The sequence below is a fragment of the Dermacentor albipictus genome, chromosome 3, assembly GCF_038994185.2.
Source record: "Dermacentor albipictus isolate Rhodes 1998 colony chromosome 3, USDA_Dalb.pri_finalv2, whole genome shotgun sequence".
Lineage (NCBI taxonomy): Eukaryota > Metazoa > Arthropoda > Arachnida > Ixodida > Ixodidae > Dermacentor > Dermacentor albipictus.
In genome coordinates, this window is record NC_091823.1 from 176,163,757 (window position 1) to 176,181,898 (window position 18,142).

At 45.2% G+C, this 18,142-nt stretch overlaps 1 protein-coding gene across 1 annotated transcript in view; it reads left to right on the forward strand.

Annotated features, from left to right (window-relative positions):
* The first annotated feature begins 208 nt into the window (after positions 1 to 208).
* Positions 209 to 18,142, forward strand: part of LOC135900526 (uncharacterized) — a 1,275,659-nt gene continuing 1,257,725 nt past the window's right edge. Inside the window, exons 1-2 of the mRNA XM_070536290.1 lie at positions 209 to 380; positions 2,580 to 2,676. Coding sequence (XP_070392391.1) covers positions 2,586 to 2,676 — 91 coding nt within the window. The 5' untranslated portion in view covers positions 209 to 380; positions 2,580 to 2,585. The remainder of the gene's footprint in view (positions 381 to 2,579; positions 2,677 to 18,142) is intronic.

Below are 18,142 nucleotides of genomic sequence, written 5' to 3' on the forward strand. Positions count from 1 at the left end.
AAGGAGCATCGAAAAGGACGGTAAACAACGGCCGACGCGGCCTCAGAGCGTAAATAGTTTTTGTTGCGGATCCCACGCGTGCCCCGTGACACGTTGCCAACTTTGCTGTGGCGCGGTGCTAGCTTTCGAGCGTTTTGCTTTTGCTGAACGCTGTTATCACAGCCCCTCTCCGCCCGTGCTTCCTATCTGTGCTTCCCTTTCTTCGCACTCGCGACGGAAGATAGTCGAGCAATCACTTGTGACCGCGGTCGCGTTCGCTCCTTTGTCGCACTCCACGCTTTCCACCCCGCAGCCCTTGGCAGCTCTCTCAACAACGCTGTTCCCGCACTGCGACCACTTAGGCACCGTAGCAATTGACAGTGTGCCGGAGACGAACATTTGTAAGTACAACATTCCCTTCAATATTTGACGCGCGAAAAAGCTGTTGCTAAGCGCATTTACAAAAGGAAACGAAGTGCAACTGCGAAATGGGTTTAGCAAGCCCGGACAAGCAGTACAGCGTGTCAAGAGAAGGAAACTTTTGTGCCATTGCACTTCCTCAAAAAGATTCATTTATTCCATTTTCAAGGTATAAAAAGAAAAAAAAGCGCAGTAACAAACAAGAAGTCGGCGCAATTAAGCAGTTCCTTCCAATTCTGAGGGGCGTATTTTCACGAATTAGTGAAGGGACGTCACATAGCACAAATTTAATACCGCATATATAGAGCACGAATTTCAAGAAGTACTGCGATGACATGAGTTCACCGGTCATGCTGCCCTTTGAGTTCGCAAATTGCTAAGGTATCGTATTGACACTAGGAGCTATGCTTTTATGCATGTTAAGCCTCTAGATGTTCTTGCGGGAACTGTAGCTGGAGCTACAGCAGGACCAGCTGAAGCTCTGAATGCGTGATTCACTTGCTGTGTCTTGTTGCGCAACTTCTGTGCTTAATATCGGAGGTGTACTTAAGGAATGTTTGACGATCTGAGTTCACATTTTGTGCGTTTAAATGAACTGCAGGAAATGTCGCAAACTTACCTAGTAATCTTCCTTGCTTTCATGCTGGGCAAAAACAAAATGAGTGGTTGTGTCAGAAGCCATGGCTTGGCTAAGGAACAGTCACCGTGGCACCCGCGTAGACACTACGATGAAGTCTCGAAGCGTAACGGTTTTTTAACCATGTATTTCTTGGTAAGACAGTGCAGCGCATGAAATATTAAAGAGAAAACTGTACAGTCACTGCAAGAGTGATTTCTCTGTTGTGTGTTATCTAGCAAAACGCAACCTTACACACGAAATATCTACGTCAGGCCCAAATAAGTTATAAAGTTCATAATTTTCTTTGAGAACGAAATATCAGACTTTGCAGCTGCAGATACAACGTTTTCTTCTAAATTGTCACAAGACTAGCCTAGAGGTGGTAGCGGCGGTGGCGCTAGCAATTTACTTGCTACTTGTTATGGAACATTCTATTTGAACGCCACATTCATTTGTAAACAATGGAGAGGTGTCTCAGCATTTCTTCAGGAAAATTCGGTTTGGGAGAATAGTCGAGAACTGTCGGAAAAGTCGCCTGTGGCCATTCCCACAGAAGTACAATGAGCAGCAAGAAGCAACATATTGGAAGCAGATGTACTCCACGTAACATGTCGCAATAACTGGCAACATAGAAATAAGACAATATAACAGTCACGTTTGTATACTTTCTCTAGCCACTCAAGAATGTCACTCAAGTAGTTGAATGGTTTAGTAAGAAAACCTTGTTTCTGAAAATGCGTATTTTGTTTGTTAGTACGGCCATGCCCATTGAAATCATGCATAGCTACAAGTTGTACCCGTAGTCAGCCACGATGGGAAATCACACACCCGCTGACTTCATGAGAGATGGCGAAGTTTATTTCTTTAGTATCGAAGAAGGGTTGTGACCTGCAGCAAACTTTCTCGGGAATAAGGAAGATGTGATTTATTCCGAGAAGTATATATCAAACAAAATAATTTATAAGAAAATGAAATTTAATTAACTGAAAAGCGAAATGCGACAACTTTGATGTTTTTTTGCGATGCCATGGATGTGTGCGCCCTTCGACTGCAAGTAAAGAAGCAACTAATCTCTGGTGTATCTAACAACGAACAGTTTTGCAAATTCGATCAGTCATCAGCAATGGCCTTCTTCGTTCCAGATTGTACATGCTAGCTCAGAATGTCAGACGCTATTGAAGCCGTGTACATTATATGCTAGCACTGACAGATTCCTCTGTGCATTTTGGCGTAGGTAGATGATACCCATTACAAGGTCAATTATATGGCTCATAACGTACATTTGAATCATCCTGTTTATCTCGACCAGTGAAATATTTCAGCTTATCATACCAATTCGTTCCGGACCACCGACAATAGGGTTTTTTCACACTTCAACTGTCTTCAGTCCGTCGTTACATAACATGTTTTTTCCTTCACGCAGGAGACATTTACTGGGTTTCTGGAAAAAAAAACGTGGCCATACGCAGAAATATGTCACCGTTAATACTTAAATGCAAATCGGCCTGAAAGAGCAAGGTTGCCATATCTTCATCTATGCTTGCATGCTCGATGTTTTCAGACGAACATGCCTCTGCGAACGGGATTGAACATCATCATTCGGCGCTGGGCTTGCAGCTCGCCTAAGCCAACCATACAGCGACGATTCGTTTCTAACGGTAAGCTACTGACTGTGTGCAGTGGACTAAAACTGCTTCTCCTAATGTATTTACACATTTTTAGACATTTAGACATTATTTATTTCAACACAAATTTGTACATCAACATAAGCAAACAACTGTTGGGCCCATAGCCAAGGCTAGTGTGAGCCCATGGGGTATGCAGGCGTATGTGCTACGGCGATCAGGAGAGTGATGAACAAATGCATATTGATTATACATAATTGTACAGGATGAGAAAAAAGAGGGAGAAAAGAAAACATACGTCAGTGCAACAATAGAATAGTATTACTGAAAAATATCACCCCAAAGACGGAGCAACATTCTTAACTAATTTTCGACAGATATAATCTTTTTATGGAAAACAAAAAGTTACTGGCACTCTTCACTTCTATTGGTAAGGCGTTCCATATTTCTGGACCATGATACTGACTTAGTCTTTGACCGTATGTGTTTCAGGTAACTGGTAAATTGAAATTTATGTTATTAGCGTATCTAGTATTTCGTGTAGGAATCACAAATATACTAAATGACAATGAGTGACTGCGACATATGTTATTCACTAAAATAGCGATTTTCATTTCGGAGGATAGGGTAAAGGGAAGTATTTTCAACCTGCAAAATAAATGACTGCTGGATTCGAATGGACTAGAAAAAGTCATTATCCGCAGCGCTCTCTTTTGTAAGCGCAAAATTGGATTTAAATATGTTTTAAATGTGAACTACAATGATTCGCAACAGTATGTCATATGACAATGAAAGAAAGGAAAATAGATTATTTTCAGTACCGAAATATCGAAGCATGCCCTCGCCTTTCAGAGCCCATAACATTCTGACACTAACTTCGAACGTACATTATCAATGTGTGGCTTCCAGTTCAAACTACTGTTTAGTCTCACGCCCAGATATTTATTTGTGTTCACCTGCTCCAGAGTGCTATTATCAAGACATATTTGCAGGGGTGCACTGTTAACATGACCATGTCTGGAATGGAAACTCATGTGAGTTTTAGTTTTGTTGCGTTTAAGTTTATTTGCTCCACACCATGATGAAACACAGATTAGTCCTTTGTTAGCAATCTGTATTACTTCGTGAAGTGTTTTGCCTGTAAACAGTAGTGCAGTATCGTCCGCGTACATGCCAGTTTTGGCAGATGTGAGAATTGAAGGAAAATCGTTGACATACAACGAAAATAAAATTCATAGATCATTTCATAGATCGCTATAGAGACGAATATTGCGAACGGCTGCAATAAATTCATATAGTGCTGTTGCGCTAATTAAAAAGACCTGCGAAGAAAACGATTGTTTCCCTCAGAAATCCAGCTTCAGCGAGCCACTGCAACAATAACTAGCAAACAAAATATAGACGAACTGAAACGGTACATATGCCGGCCATACTGTTCTAAATTGCGAATTGGCATGAAGAAAATGCCGATTTAGTAAGCCTATAAATATTGTTTGCGTCCCAGGGACGCAGCTGAATTTGTATTGGACAGTTGAACTGACAATTTTGTGTTGACACCATCCCCTCACATTCGTGCATGAGCACTGGTTCGAACACTCATGACGTCTCCACAGCCAAAATTATCCACTATGTCGGGAATTTAAAACATGTTTTCGCTCTACTTAGTGCATTGCTTTAAGGACACACCAGCCAAGAAAGACGAAGTCAGGAAACATAAAAGAAGACGGGTAAGAGGAATGAAACAAGAAAAGGAAAGAGGCCAGCCTCTTTTCTGTCTCGTGGGCTTCCTGCGTGCGTCTTACTTTTTTTTTTTGCTTTAAATGACAGCAGAAAGGCGACGCCTAAAGTTAGCGTCTGGAAACAGAAGCATTGCAAAAGGTGTCTCCATTTAATCATGATGAAATGTGACACCCCGCATGTTATGTATGTTTTTTTTAAGCAAACTTTTCCTATTTCTTTGCGTCTCTGTCTCAAGTTTGTTCATAAAGATGAATGGTCGCAGCTAGTAGGATCGCATGCCATGAATAAGATTGCGCTCATACGAGTGCGTTGTGATGTTCTGGTATGGGCATAGTGGTTCGTTGATTGTCTGCAGGAAGATCACATAACTAGCCCGCTAGGTATGCGGCGTTTTCTTCATCATTGATATTACGTCACATGCGCCGTCGCACTCAGAGATTTTCCCCCATAAGGAATTCTGTAAACTACGCTACTGAGCCGCCATGTGCACGTGATCTTGAAGGCGCATGTATGGCCCCATGTTCTTCGTTGTTTCTGGCCCTGCGTCGTTTCCGGCCCACAGCGTTTGCTTCGTCTCACGAGGTATGAAAATTTATGTAGTTATTTAATAATACGCCTTTACCGAAGCAATAATAGCCGCACATTAAACAAAGTTGTTGCAGCGTTTCACGCTTTTGATTATTTCATATTAATCTGAATGGCTTCTTATGTCGCTAGAATCCGGCAAATTGGAGACATTTTCACTTTTGAAAGAGGCAGGGCTTTTACGATTTGGACAAGCTATCGCAAAAAACACGAGACTTGAAGGGACAACATGAAGCGGTACTACAGTGGCTACAATAGCGAGCAGCATGCAGTGCCTATAGGGCGCACTGAAGCCGCCGACAGAGGAGCCGCGAGGGGGCGCGACTCGCACGTCGCCCAGTGCGAGTCGCGCCGGCTCTGCCGCTTCAATAACGCCACACGCCCTGACCTGTGGGAAGCAGCACTCGTTTCTTTTGCTGCTGCAGTAAGTTCAAAGCGTAGAATAGCGCACGCACAAGCCACTTGCCGGCTGAAGGACAAGCTGTCGCTTTACACTAAAACTATCGAGAAACTCAAGAGACAAAGTGCAGGATTTGAAGAGGGCGTCCTCGAAGACCGGTTACAAGCCCTTTCACCGAAGCGAAGACTTGCTGTTATGCAATGCTTTCAAGCCGCTCACCGAAAATCAACGATAGGTATGTAGTACAATCCGGACTGGTTGCTTGATTGCGTAATAATACGAATGAAAAGCCCGATGCTATGCGAGCTTGTCCGGCGGGAAGGCACACTCATCCTCCCAAGCAGAAGCTGTTTGAATGTGCACGTGCAGAAATATAAGACAGGGTTTGGCTTCAACACTGCTATTATCACAGGGATTGCAAGAAAAACTAAATCTATGGAAAAATTGAAATGCCACGGCGGCCTGATTGTAGACGAAATGAAGCTGTCAGAATTCTTGAATGTTGCCACAGGAGGGAAAGTGGAAGGTCTGGAGGACTTGGCAAAATTCACACTGGAAAACGACAAACATCTTCGCTGCGATCATGGTCTCGTGACCATGTTTCAGCCTTTCACTTATCCTGGCACCAGATACTAGGAGTCCTTGCTTCCAGGGGAAATGTGAAGGCTGCGCTTTTGTGCAAGATCCTAATAGAAGCCAACACGGCTTATATTAAGATCTTGGATGAAGTGGAACATATCGCGGCGGACGAACCATCATGGAACCGTTCGATGTAGCACCTTTTTCGGATTTCTGGCTCCTCGACGTCCATAAAGCCATCTGCACCATATCATGTTGGCACAAGAAGGTGCCTCTTCTTCATTTCGTATTTTCTGCACCTGATAAAATGTGTTCGAAATAGCCTTCTTAAAGCAAGGTACAAAAGACGTGAAGGTTCTGTTTGTACTAAGCACATCAGAGCAGCACACAGAGGACAAGTGTCCACTTACCCGAAGATCACCCTTGCTCACGTGCGCCCTAACAACTTTGAAAAGATAAAAGTAATCCTGGCAATGCACCTTTTCAGTCCGCAGGTGCTTCGGGGCCTGTTTTTCTACAAGAAGCAAATAAAGAAGTACGGGGGTGACTCCGCACCAACTCAAGCCTTTGTTCCGCGGATGTGGAAGCTAGTAAAAGCAATGTCAGCACGGATTCCATCTGAAGGGTTTAAACCTGACTCTGCACATGAAAGGCACATTAAGGAGGTATTAGATTGCCTAAACCGATGCGAGGGTCACCAGCCAGATTTCTTTCAGCAAGCACTGCAAGGGGCTAAGGCTCGCCCTTCAGGCCATGCTTGATTTAATGAAGTACCTTCGTGAGAAGTTGCTGACGTGCCCGCTGAGCCAACACTGCCGCGAAAAATTGTTCGGTGTCATTAGGCAATTTTCTGATTGCAACGACCATCCCACTTCTGGCCAATTCTTGTTCATCGTGAACTGCCTCAGTTTTTACGACTTCGTCAAAGTTCTCAGCAGCGGCAACTGTGAAGGGGGCGATCTGACCTTTCTCTTCGGTAGTGAGGATGCAAGCCATAATGGGAAGGTAGAAGAAGCTTCCCACATGGTAAGTCTACAATGGTTCCCGACCATGAGTACCCTGAAAAATTAAGCCACTCCCGGTTTTGTCTTATACATGACAGAGTATGTTGCACGCAAAACAGTCTTGAAGACTGCGTTCAAGGAATGCTTCGATGAGTTTCTTGTTTCCACCGACGAAGCCAACGAACAGCTGGCAATGTTCACCAAGTTCTGCGGGCCTCATATACCCTTCTGAGAAGCTCTTCTCATATGTAGACGACTGTGAAACAACCTTTCTGATGTGGTTCAATTACAACCAGCTGCACAGTGGCAACTTGGAAAAGGTTGTCTTCTGTCTGAAAAAAAATGACTCCATGGTAGGATATGCACAGCATGTCCCCGACGTCACCAACCAGGTTATAAATTTTTTTGGTCACGCGGTTGCCCTTCTACGCAAAGGAACTCAAGAAAGAGAGCGCGTCTTCCCGCGAAAAGCAGTTGAAGCTCAGGCGGGTCACTTAGCAGAGGCTGACAACGTTTTATTTTAACTGCTTGTAAACTATTTAAATAAACTGTGTTTTGTTCTCTTGAAAAAAAGAGCTCCAGCTCACGTGTGTCGCGTAGCAAAACATATTCGATTACTGACTATGGTTTCGGATTCTTAGCCGCTCTTCAAAAAAATGTGTTGCTTGCGTAAGCAGTGTGTTGAAAATAAAAGGCCTACTTCCGAGTTACCACTGGGAATTATGAGTTACCGTGAGTTACCACGGTGAGCTGCATACTACCATCCACGCGCACTCAATCGGATTGTTACATCGGCGCCTTCTAATTTTTAGAGGCTATTATATTCTACAGCAATTTGCAACCATGAGTGAGCAAGCATATATATATAAATATATATATATATATATATATATATATATATATATATATATATATATATATATATATATATATATATATATCGAAGCTCTCCGATTTGCTATTGCATTCGTGAATGCACGCGCGGATGATCACACTCCACTCAGGCCCCTACGCTGCGGCCGCTAGCCACCGTCGCGGCCGACGCGATGGATGGATGGATGTTTTGAGCGTCCCCTGAACGGGGCGGTAGGTTGCGCCACCAACCTGTTGCTATTATACTGCCTAATGTCCTGCCGAGGTTAACAAAGAAGAAAAGAAAAAATTCTGTGAACTCCCACAACCAAATTTTCTGATCCCCTGTTGCGTACTTTGCTTTTGTACGTCTGTTTTGTGTCGTTTCCCTTCTTTTCTTCCACCAATCATCCAATTGCCTCTTACTAATCCCTACTGCGGACATGTTTACTTTTCCACTACTCTCGCTGAACCCGAGGGCTTCAAAGAAGCCAGTTGTGCCTAAATCGACCGCTGGGCAGACGTATTCACATTCACTTGTATGCACGTGGCAGCGTCCCCTGGCAGTTACCTTCCAAAGTGCCACGCGTGAGCCGGAGCGTTCATCCCACTTACGAATTCTAGCCACTCTAGCGGCACTGACAATTGATGTTGACTGTTGATGGTGATGTTGATGTGGATGCCTTTCGATTCATCTCAATCAGTGCTTATAAAGTGGGGTATAGCGTCGTCATGTTTTAGTTCATCGATTTTGAAGTCATATCACCACAAACAGCTTTCTAGTTTTCGTATTCAAGTGGGACTACTGGAAAGGGCGAGTTTTGCGAGCTTTCTTTCGCTTTCATTTGCCAATTCAGTTTGTCAAGCTTCGAAAAAGACCAAAGCTACATCAATCTCTATGAACAGCCTAGTAGGAAGAATTTTACAATTCGTTCCTACATACATGAAGTTTCCCATGATCTTAAAAAGATTTCTAGTAATACAGGGTTGGTGTACTCTTTGCAGTACCTTGTGAAATTCCGTGTTGTGTAACATGCTAGAAAGAGGAAGCACGGGCTCGGCCTCCTGTGAAATCAAGCATACAAATTCGCATGTGCCTTGCTCGAGACGTGTCATATATAGCATTCCACTAAAGCGCGGCAGATACTCCGTTGGACAAACCGGTAGGCGCGTTAACATTCGCTTGCGTGATCATGAACGCTCCCTTAGGAGCTACTGGAGGGTCGAACTTGGCTATTATTTGCCGTAGTTGCTTGGGCTGCTCTCCTTTGTTTTCAAAAACTGAGATTATTGCAGAACAAATTGTCAGCTTTGATTGTGGATTGTGACTTCGTTAGCTATCTGTCAGTTGCCGTTTCTCAGAAAGAACTCTTCTTTCTTTCCATGTGATACACACGTTTTCAGGGCCTCAGTCTGTCATGCTTTCTTATTTGTATCGCACCCCTGTTTAAGGTCACTCTGTACTTTTTGGTTTTTACGTTGGTTTTCGGGGGCACACGTGTCTCATCTCGATAAGCTTGGCGTTCATTTCATTAAATCAGTAGTTGTCACTACCGATTCCGGTTGTCCCTTTTTTCAAGTCTCCTGCTTTGCTTGCGGTAACTTCCCAAAATAATGAATAACCAACTTGCTTACACCCACACTCTGCTATGTAGGGGCCTTCACGTTTCATCACGTGGTGTGACTAAGCAGCAGAGTAAATGAGATGCAGCGGCGGTCATTTGCGTAGTGCAGGTAGCCACCTAGGTTGACCGCATGGTTATTAGCGATATCTGGCCGCTCCACGGCAACTGCATTGAAGCTTAGTCTCAACTTTCATGAAGAAGCAATAACAAGGCAGCGTTGGCGTAGAGGTAGAACACCCGCCTCGCGTGCAAGAGGTCCGTGGTTCGAATCCCGGTGCCGGCAATTTTCCACCGGATTAAAAAAAATCCGCCTGTTGATAAAATTGCACAAACATGCCTAGAGTGGGGCTGATCCCGGTGACCAGAAGCGGTAACGCACTCCCTCACCAGAGCAGGATTGACCACCCTGGTGCAGTACTTGGCCACAACCTCCTATATGAACACGACAATCAAACCCCGGCCCTCAGTCCCCAGCAGCTGCGAAGCAACTGACCATGGTGCCGGTCAGAACTGCGACGCAGCAGAAGGTGCTAAGAATCACTGGCTCCGGACAGGCCGCCATTCGAATATGAGCCTGGCAACGTTTAACGCTAGAACGTTATCTAGTGAGGCGAGTCTAGCAGTGCTATTGGAGGCATTAGAGGGCAGTAAATGGGATATAATAGGGCTCAGTGAAGTTAGGATGCCAAAAGAAGCATATACAGCGTTAAAAAGCGGGCACGTCCTGTGCTACCGAGGCTTAGCACAGAGAAGGGAACTACGAGTCGGACTCCTAATTAATAAGAATATAGCTGGTAGCATACAGGAACTCTAGCATTAACGAGAGAGTGGCAGGTCTTCTTGTGAAACTTAATAAGAGTTACAAAATGAAGATTGTACAGGTCTACACCCCTACATCCAGTCATGATGACCAGGAAGTCTAAAGCTTCTATGAAGACGTGGAATCGGCGATGGGTAGAGTGAAAACTAAATACACTATACTAATGGGCGACTAATGCCAAGGTAGGCAAGAAGCAGGCTGGAGACAAGGCAGTGGGGGAATATGGCATAGGCACTAGGAGTAGCAGGGGAGAATTATTAGTAGAGTTTGCGGAACAGAATAATATGAGGATAATGAATACCTTCTTTCGCAAGCGGGATAGCCGAAAGTGGACGTGGAGGAGCCCGAACGGCGAGACTAGAAACGAAATAGACTTCATACTCTGCGCTAACCCTGGCATGATACAAGATGTGGACGTGCTCGGCAAGGTGCGCTGCAGCGACCACAGGATGGTAAGAACTCGAATTAGCCTAGAGCTGAGGAGGGAACAGAAGAAACTGGTACATAAGAAGCCGAATTATGAGTTAGCGGTAAGAGGGAAAATAGAGGAATTCTAGATCAGGCTACAGAACAGGTATTCGGCTTTAACTCAGGAAGAGGACCTTAGTGTTGAAGCAATGAACGACAATATAGTGGGCATCATTAAGGAGTGTGCAATGGAAGTCGGTGGTAACTCCGTTAGGCAGGATACCAGCAAACTATCGCAGGAGACGAAAGATCTGATCAAGAAACGCCAATGTATGAAAGCCTCTAACCCTACAGCTAGAATAGAACTGGCAGAAATTTCGAAGTTAATCAACAAGCGTAAGACAGCTGACATAAGGAAGTATAATATGGATAGAATAGAACATGCTCTCAGGAACGGAGGAAGCCTAAAACAGTGAAGAAGAAACTAGGAATTGGCAAGAATCAGATGTATGCGTTAAGAGACAAAGCCGGCATTATCATCACTTATATGGATGAGATAGTTCAAGTGGCTGAGGAGTTCTATAGAGATTTATACAGTACTAGTGGCATGCACGATGATAATGGAAGAGAAAATAGACTAGAGGAATTCGAAATCCCAAAGGTAACGCCGGAAGAAGTAAAGAAAGCCTTTGGAGATGTGCAAAGGGGGAAGGCAGCTGGGGAGGATCAGATAACAGCAGATTTGTTGAAGGATGGTGGACAGATTGTTCTAGAGAAACTGCAAACCCTGTATACGCAATGCCTCATGACCTCGAGCGTACCGGAATCTTGGAAGAACGCTAACGTAATCCTAATCCATAAGAAAGGGGACGCCAAAGACTTGAAAAATTATAGACCGATCAGCTTACTGTCCGTTGCCTACAAACTATTTACTAAGGTAATCGCAAATATAATCAGGAACACCTTAGACTTCTGTCAAACAAAAGACCAGGCAGGATTCCGTAATGGCAACTCAACAATAGATCATATTCACACTATCAATCAGGTGATAGAGAAATGTGCGGAATACAAGCAACCCTTATGTATAGCTTTCATTGATTATGAGAAAGCGTTTGATTCCGTCGAAACCTCAGCAGTCATGGAGGCATTACGGAATCAGGGTGTAGACGAGCCGTATGTAAAAATACTGAAAGATAGCGACTCCACAGCCGCCGTAAACCTACATAGAGAAAACAACAAAATCCCAATAAAGAAAGGCGTCAGGCAGGGAGATATGATCTCTCCAATGCTATTCACAGCGTGTTTACAGGAGCTATTCAGAGACTTGGATTGGGAAGAATTGGGGATAAAAGTTAATGGAGAATACCTTAGTAACTTGCGATTCGCTGATGATATTGCCTTGCTTATTAACTCAGGGGACCAATTGCAATGCATGCTCACTGACCTGGAGAGGCAAAGCAGAAGAGTGGGTCTAAAAATTAATCTGCAGAAAACTAAAGTAATGTTTAATAGTCTCGGAAGAGAACAGCAATTTACGACAGGTAGTGAGGCACTGGAAGTCGTGAGGGAATACATCTACTTAGGGCAGGTTGCGATGGCGGATCGGGATCATGGGATGGAAATAATCAGAAGAATAAGAATGGGCAGGAGTGCGTTTGGAAGGCATTCTCATATCATGAACAGCAGGTTGCCATTATCCCTCAAGAGAAAAGTATATAATAGCTGTGGCTTACCAGTACTCACCTACGGGGCAGAAGCCTGGAGGCTTACGAAAAGGGTTCTACTCAAATTGAGGACGACGAAATGAACTATGGAAAGAAGAATGATAGGTGTAACGTTAAGGGATAAGAAAAGAGCAGATTGGGTGACGGAACAAACGCGAGGTAATGACATCTTAGTTGAAATCAAGAAAAATAAATGGGCGTGGGCAGGACATGTAATGAGGAGGGAAGATAACCGATGGTCATTAAGGGTTACGGACTGGATCCCAAGGGAAGGGAAGCGTAGCAGGGGGCGGCAGAAAGTTAGGTGGGCGGATGAGATTAAGAAGTTTGCAGGGACGGCATGGCCACAATTAGTACATGACCGGGGTTGTTGGAGAAGTATGGGAGAGGCATTTGCCCTGCAGTGGGCGTAACCAGGCTGATGATGATGAGGATGAATAACAAGGCCTTCAAACGCGCAATTTCGCCTCTGGCCTATCGGTGGTGCTGTCTCGAGGTATAAAAATCGATTGGCTCCCGACTTCTAAGGCTTCCATTGCGCCGCCCGACGCATCCTTCCAGGTGTGACAGAAGCGATCTTGCATTCTACCACATTCCTTTACGCTGCGCATGCGCAGAAATGGGGCACATAAGGCACGCGAGACGCCTAGCGCCCCTTCTCGGTGGGCGTCCCTGCTGGAGAAAGGAGGGCTTTGCTTCTATGCATTCTATGGTAATGCTATCAAACATGCACCCATATCAAAAGTCGTGACAGCACTCAGCTCATTTCCAGGACTCTCAGGTCTTTATTTTCGGTTTGTGCCGCAATGCCAGGATATTGTGGAATCTCACAGCAAGCTGCTCCATCTAGGACAACCATTTCACGTGGATAATGCAGAAAGGAGCTTTGAAAGAGTCAAATGTTATCTGTTAACATGGGAAGGAATTCAATTGATCGACACCTGCTGTCTGAAGTGGTGGCAAGGTGCTTCTGAAAAAGTCTTGGCTGCTTTCTTAAATATTCAAGCTGAAAAGTAGTTTCGCATCCAGGTCTCTTATAACTGAGGAACGAAAGTACTCGCCGGGCAGAAATAGACATTAACGATGTGCTTGTTTTCCTGTGAACGCCGGAATGTTTACCTCTAGCGAAAGCTTTTTATTTTGGGTATTGACTACCAAGCACTAGTGACCCTGCTTTTGTCTAGAGCCAATGAGAGGAGGTCACTACTCATCGCCAAATCGACAACTTTCGATATCGTATACCAAAGAGGGAGCGAGAATGCGGTAGATGCGTTGTGCAGGTTTTCTACAGCATCAGCCACAGCACCAGAGGTAGTAGACGTCACTTCATTCGTTTCCTCTTACCTTACCAAGGTGCAAATCTTATCAGCAACATACACAGACGGCACGCAACCGTTGGTGGCCAACTACGTTGAAACAGGTTGGCCAGCCGAAAGGGTGATGCCACAAAAGTTGAGGCTGTATCATCAGCTTCAACAGCTGCATTGTCGTTGGCATGATTTTCAGGGAGAACAGAGTTGTGCCGATGTACCGATTGCCAACCTAGCTTCTTTGGCCCATAAAAGTCACTCTGGCATCACAAGAACAAAACAAGATTTGTGAAATAGAGGTGGACGCTTATGGACAGACATGTTGAAGGCAGTACAGTGCTGGTATGTGTATCATTCTGTAGGTAATTCAGCAGAGTCTCTTGTGTAAATTTGGCGCGTAGCAAACAAACCTTCAGTTAGAAGTCCCCGTTTTTCCTTTTCACTTGTCCATTCCGCGTTTATCTTTCACTCCGTACAATAACGATAAATGAAACAATTGCTCCAATGAGTCGAGTCATCCAAGAGAGCCCAGCAAAAGTTTTCAGTGATTGTTTGAAACAATCAAGCAACCTGAAACAACCAGTGCCATGCTTATCGCGTTGTTGGGCTATAAGGAAATAGCCGGGTATTTGCTTTGCGAATACAGTTACATGACGGCGGCATAATCACGATTGAGTGAGGACAGTCTCACTAGGATAGAATGACCAACTAGGAATCACGTCGATAGATCGACGAAAGTTGAATTATGACAGCGGCATGACAGTCAGGTGACGCTGATATCATGACGATGTAAACCAACAGCGTGGCCACTATGGCAGGACGTTGTCGAAGCTACAATGATGGCAATCGATCGCGACGGCATCTCGACGACGGTGTGACTACGAATGCATAACGACGAGTATTTCACAAGGGCAAGAGGACAATCAGATGAGTGTATGATTAGAATGGTGTGACGATGACTGTATGATGAAAGCTGCATGACGACGAAGGCACGACGAGAGTCAGATGAAGAAGCTGGAGTGGCTATGCTAGAACGACTGCGACGGTATCACGAAACCGGGTAAAGAAGCGGCAATGAGGACGATGGTATAAAGGAAATGGCATGACGATGACGGCATGACAAAGAATGCACGATATCATCTATGTGAAGACGACGCAATGAAGACAATGTTATGAAAATGGCGGCATTATTGCGATTGACTAACGATAGCACGATTACGATAAGATTACGAATAACAAATGGCGTCGATAGATCGATTGAAATGGTATTACGACAGCGGCATGGCAATACTGATGTGATGGCTACGGTGAAACAACGACAGCGTGACGGCGATGGCATGAAGACCATAGTATTAGGACCGTATGGTGACGACGGCTTGACGGCAGTTGCAGGTTGAAGTTGCATGACCATGGAATTACCACATCGGTATCCCGACAACGGTATGATAATGAATGCAGGATGAATGTATGACGACGACAGGACGATGGTATGGGGACGATGGGGTGATATGGTCACAATGGCGGGACAATGAGTATACACGAAGCGTGTATGATGACGACATTACGACGATGGCATGACAATGGTATGACGAAGAAGGCATGGCGAGCCAGATGTCGAAGTTACAATGATGACAGTGCAACGACCGTGACGGGCTCTCGAGGACGATATGACAACTACATGACGAGCACTGCATTACGTCGATGAAATGATGACGATAGCATGGTAACGGGATGACGACGAATCTATGACAATGGCGTGAAGATGACTATTACAGTCTGTTTGACGACAGACATGGCGAGTGTTGCATGGCGAAGCTGCCGTGACCATGATGGCACGACGATGACAGTCTGACAATGGAGGCATGATAGCAACTGTTCGACGATGACATGAAAATGGTTAATAATTGATTGAATGATGACAGTGCGATTGCAATGCAATGACAGAGTGACATCGATGGAACAACGAAGGCGGCATAATGGCGGCGTGAAACTGAATGATAATAATGAAGTCATCAGGCTGGTAAAATGATAGTGTGACGGAGACAGTACGACGGCCACTGTATGGAAACGATGGCATGACGAGGGTCCAGTGACAAAGCTGGAACGGCAATGGTGTACCGACGAGGATGGCGCCACGACTGCGAACACATACTTCCCAATTTATTACGAAACTTGGGACCACGGGGACGGATAGAAAGGCTTAGGCCGACAGCATGACAGCAGTCAGATCCCGAAGCTGGAATGACGTCCATTGAAAGACAACGACGGCATCACTATGGTGGTTTCACAACGAACGCATGACGACTTTATTGCGATGATGGTGTGATGACGACGTAGTGACGAGTGTCAGATGACAGCGGTGGGGTGATGGCAATGCAGCGACCACAATAATATCTTAATTACGAGTCCGTACCTCGTGGCCCAAGCTATTCAACTAGGGTCACTGTGTCCGGGAAAAAGGCATGACTAAGACAGCATCGCGAAAATGAGATCCCGAAACTGCAAGGACGACAGTCGAACTACCACAATGGCATCACAACCAGGAGCACTTAGCTAGTGGTTCAAGCAGCTAGACAAATTGCACCATTCGGCCGGCGTAAGAGGCTAGTTAGACAGGTAGACGCAGGACGGCTTACGTAGGCAAATAATGCTTTTCGCATTAAAAACAAATTAATTTATATTTGACCCATCCACCTATACCTATGTTAGAGATGTGTCCCACTTGTATGTAAGCCCTGACGAAAGTGGATGTTTAGGCGAAGCGCAGCCTTTGAAAAGTTCTACGCGCACACGAGAGTTCTTTCATACAGTTTGTAAGAGAATTGTGTCGGGTGGAGTTGGCAATAGTAAAGTTATGGCGACTAGGTGTAATTGTGGAGACATCACATTACCATAACTTGAACATATGCTAGAACTAGAAAGAATTTACCAGCAAACAACTCTAGGTTTTCTGCGTCCCATCCACCCAATCCTGCCGGGTCATTCTCCCCGTCAGCGTAGTTCCCTATGTCCTAATGTCTTTCTTTCGTTTTAATTTGTTGACATTCTTACGGTACCTCACCCAATTTCTGGTAATTAGTACCTTGCTACCTGTTTATGCTTGTTCTAACCGTCTTTCCGCCTACCTGGGTCACTGGGTAGTTCGTGCTCGAATGGATAGCGCATCGGGCTGCTGTGCTGAGGGAGCGTGGTGCCACTGAGCATGTGGCACTGAGTACGTGGCAACTGAGGGAACAATTCCCGACGTTTTCGCGGTGGCAGTGGCAAATGGCGCCGAGTGTTGTTGGGGAAGCACGAAAAAGTAGTCCAGCTGAAGTATACGCCTCATACGCAACTGTTTTTTGGGGTAGCAGTACGTTGTGTCGCTCCAATAATTGTGTCGCTCCATTTGCACTTTCCATATTCCCTGGATGGTGCTAGGCTCCAACGCAGAAGATAGAGCGGCTAAGCGCCGCTGCTCAGTAGCTGAATAATTTACTTTTTTTTCCATGTAGCATGTCTTGCAGCCAGTATAAACTAAGTTGCTGGTCACGATAACCATAACATATCGTTCTTTTTCTGCAATATTTTAATGCGAAAGCATTACACTGCTTATGCCCGAGGGGCGTCTGGTCAGCAGGCATTTGGTGTGTTGCGACACCACGTACCCGAGCACACGAGTGTTCAACCCTGCCGCGTCTAACCTTGCGCGGCTTAGCCGTGTCCGGGGAAAAGGAGATCCTCGGAGTTGAGCCAATGCCGGGTGCTTGGATCGTTACCGCCCCTCAGCGGCAGCAAGACACTCCTTTGGCTTCCGCATCATGTAGACGGCACCTCCGGCCTGACCCGACTGGGGGAAATCGGCAGTTGCCCTTTCCCTGCTCCCCTCCATCTTTCACTTTCCTATCTCCTTTCTTACAACGCTCTTGTCTCATCATGTCTTGTTGTTTTTTTCCCTTTTTTCCGGGTGGCTAAGGTTAACGTTGTCTGGCGAGCTGTCCTGAGTTGAGCCATATTCGGTTATAGTTGAGCTGTACAGCTGGCATGGGCAGGACTTGCTTGCAACTTCATCTCCCGTCCCCTTGTAGGGCTCTATGGTGGGTGGCAGGCACCGCAGCCGAACTATAGAAATTTCCAATGGCACCTCTACTCTCCAAACCAGATCGCCCTCACACGGGTGGAAGGATGTCACAGCTGATAGTGAAAAGCCACAAAAACCGGCTAGAAAAAATATATCCGTTCTCAGTAGCAAGATGTCTGAAAGAAGTCATAGGGACCAGCTATAAGGTAACAAAGCGTGCTAGCGGTGACGTACTCTTAGAAATCCAAAGCAGAGCCCAAGTTTGTAAACTGACCAATGTCGTGTCATTTGAAGACATCCCCGTATTTCAACCCAAAGATCGCTGAACACAGTGCACGCGACGATTTCTGAAACTAATTTTTGGACCTTTTCGGAGAAATGCTAAATCGCCT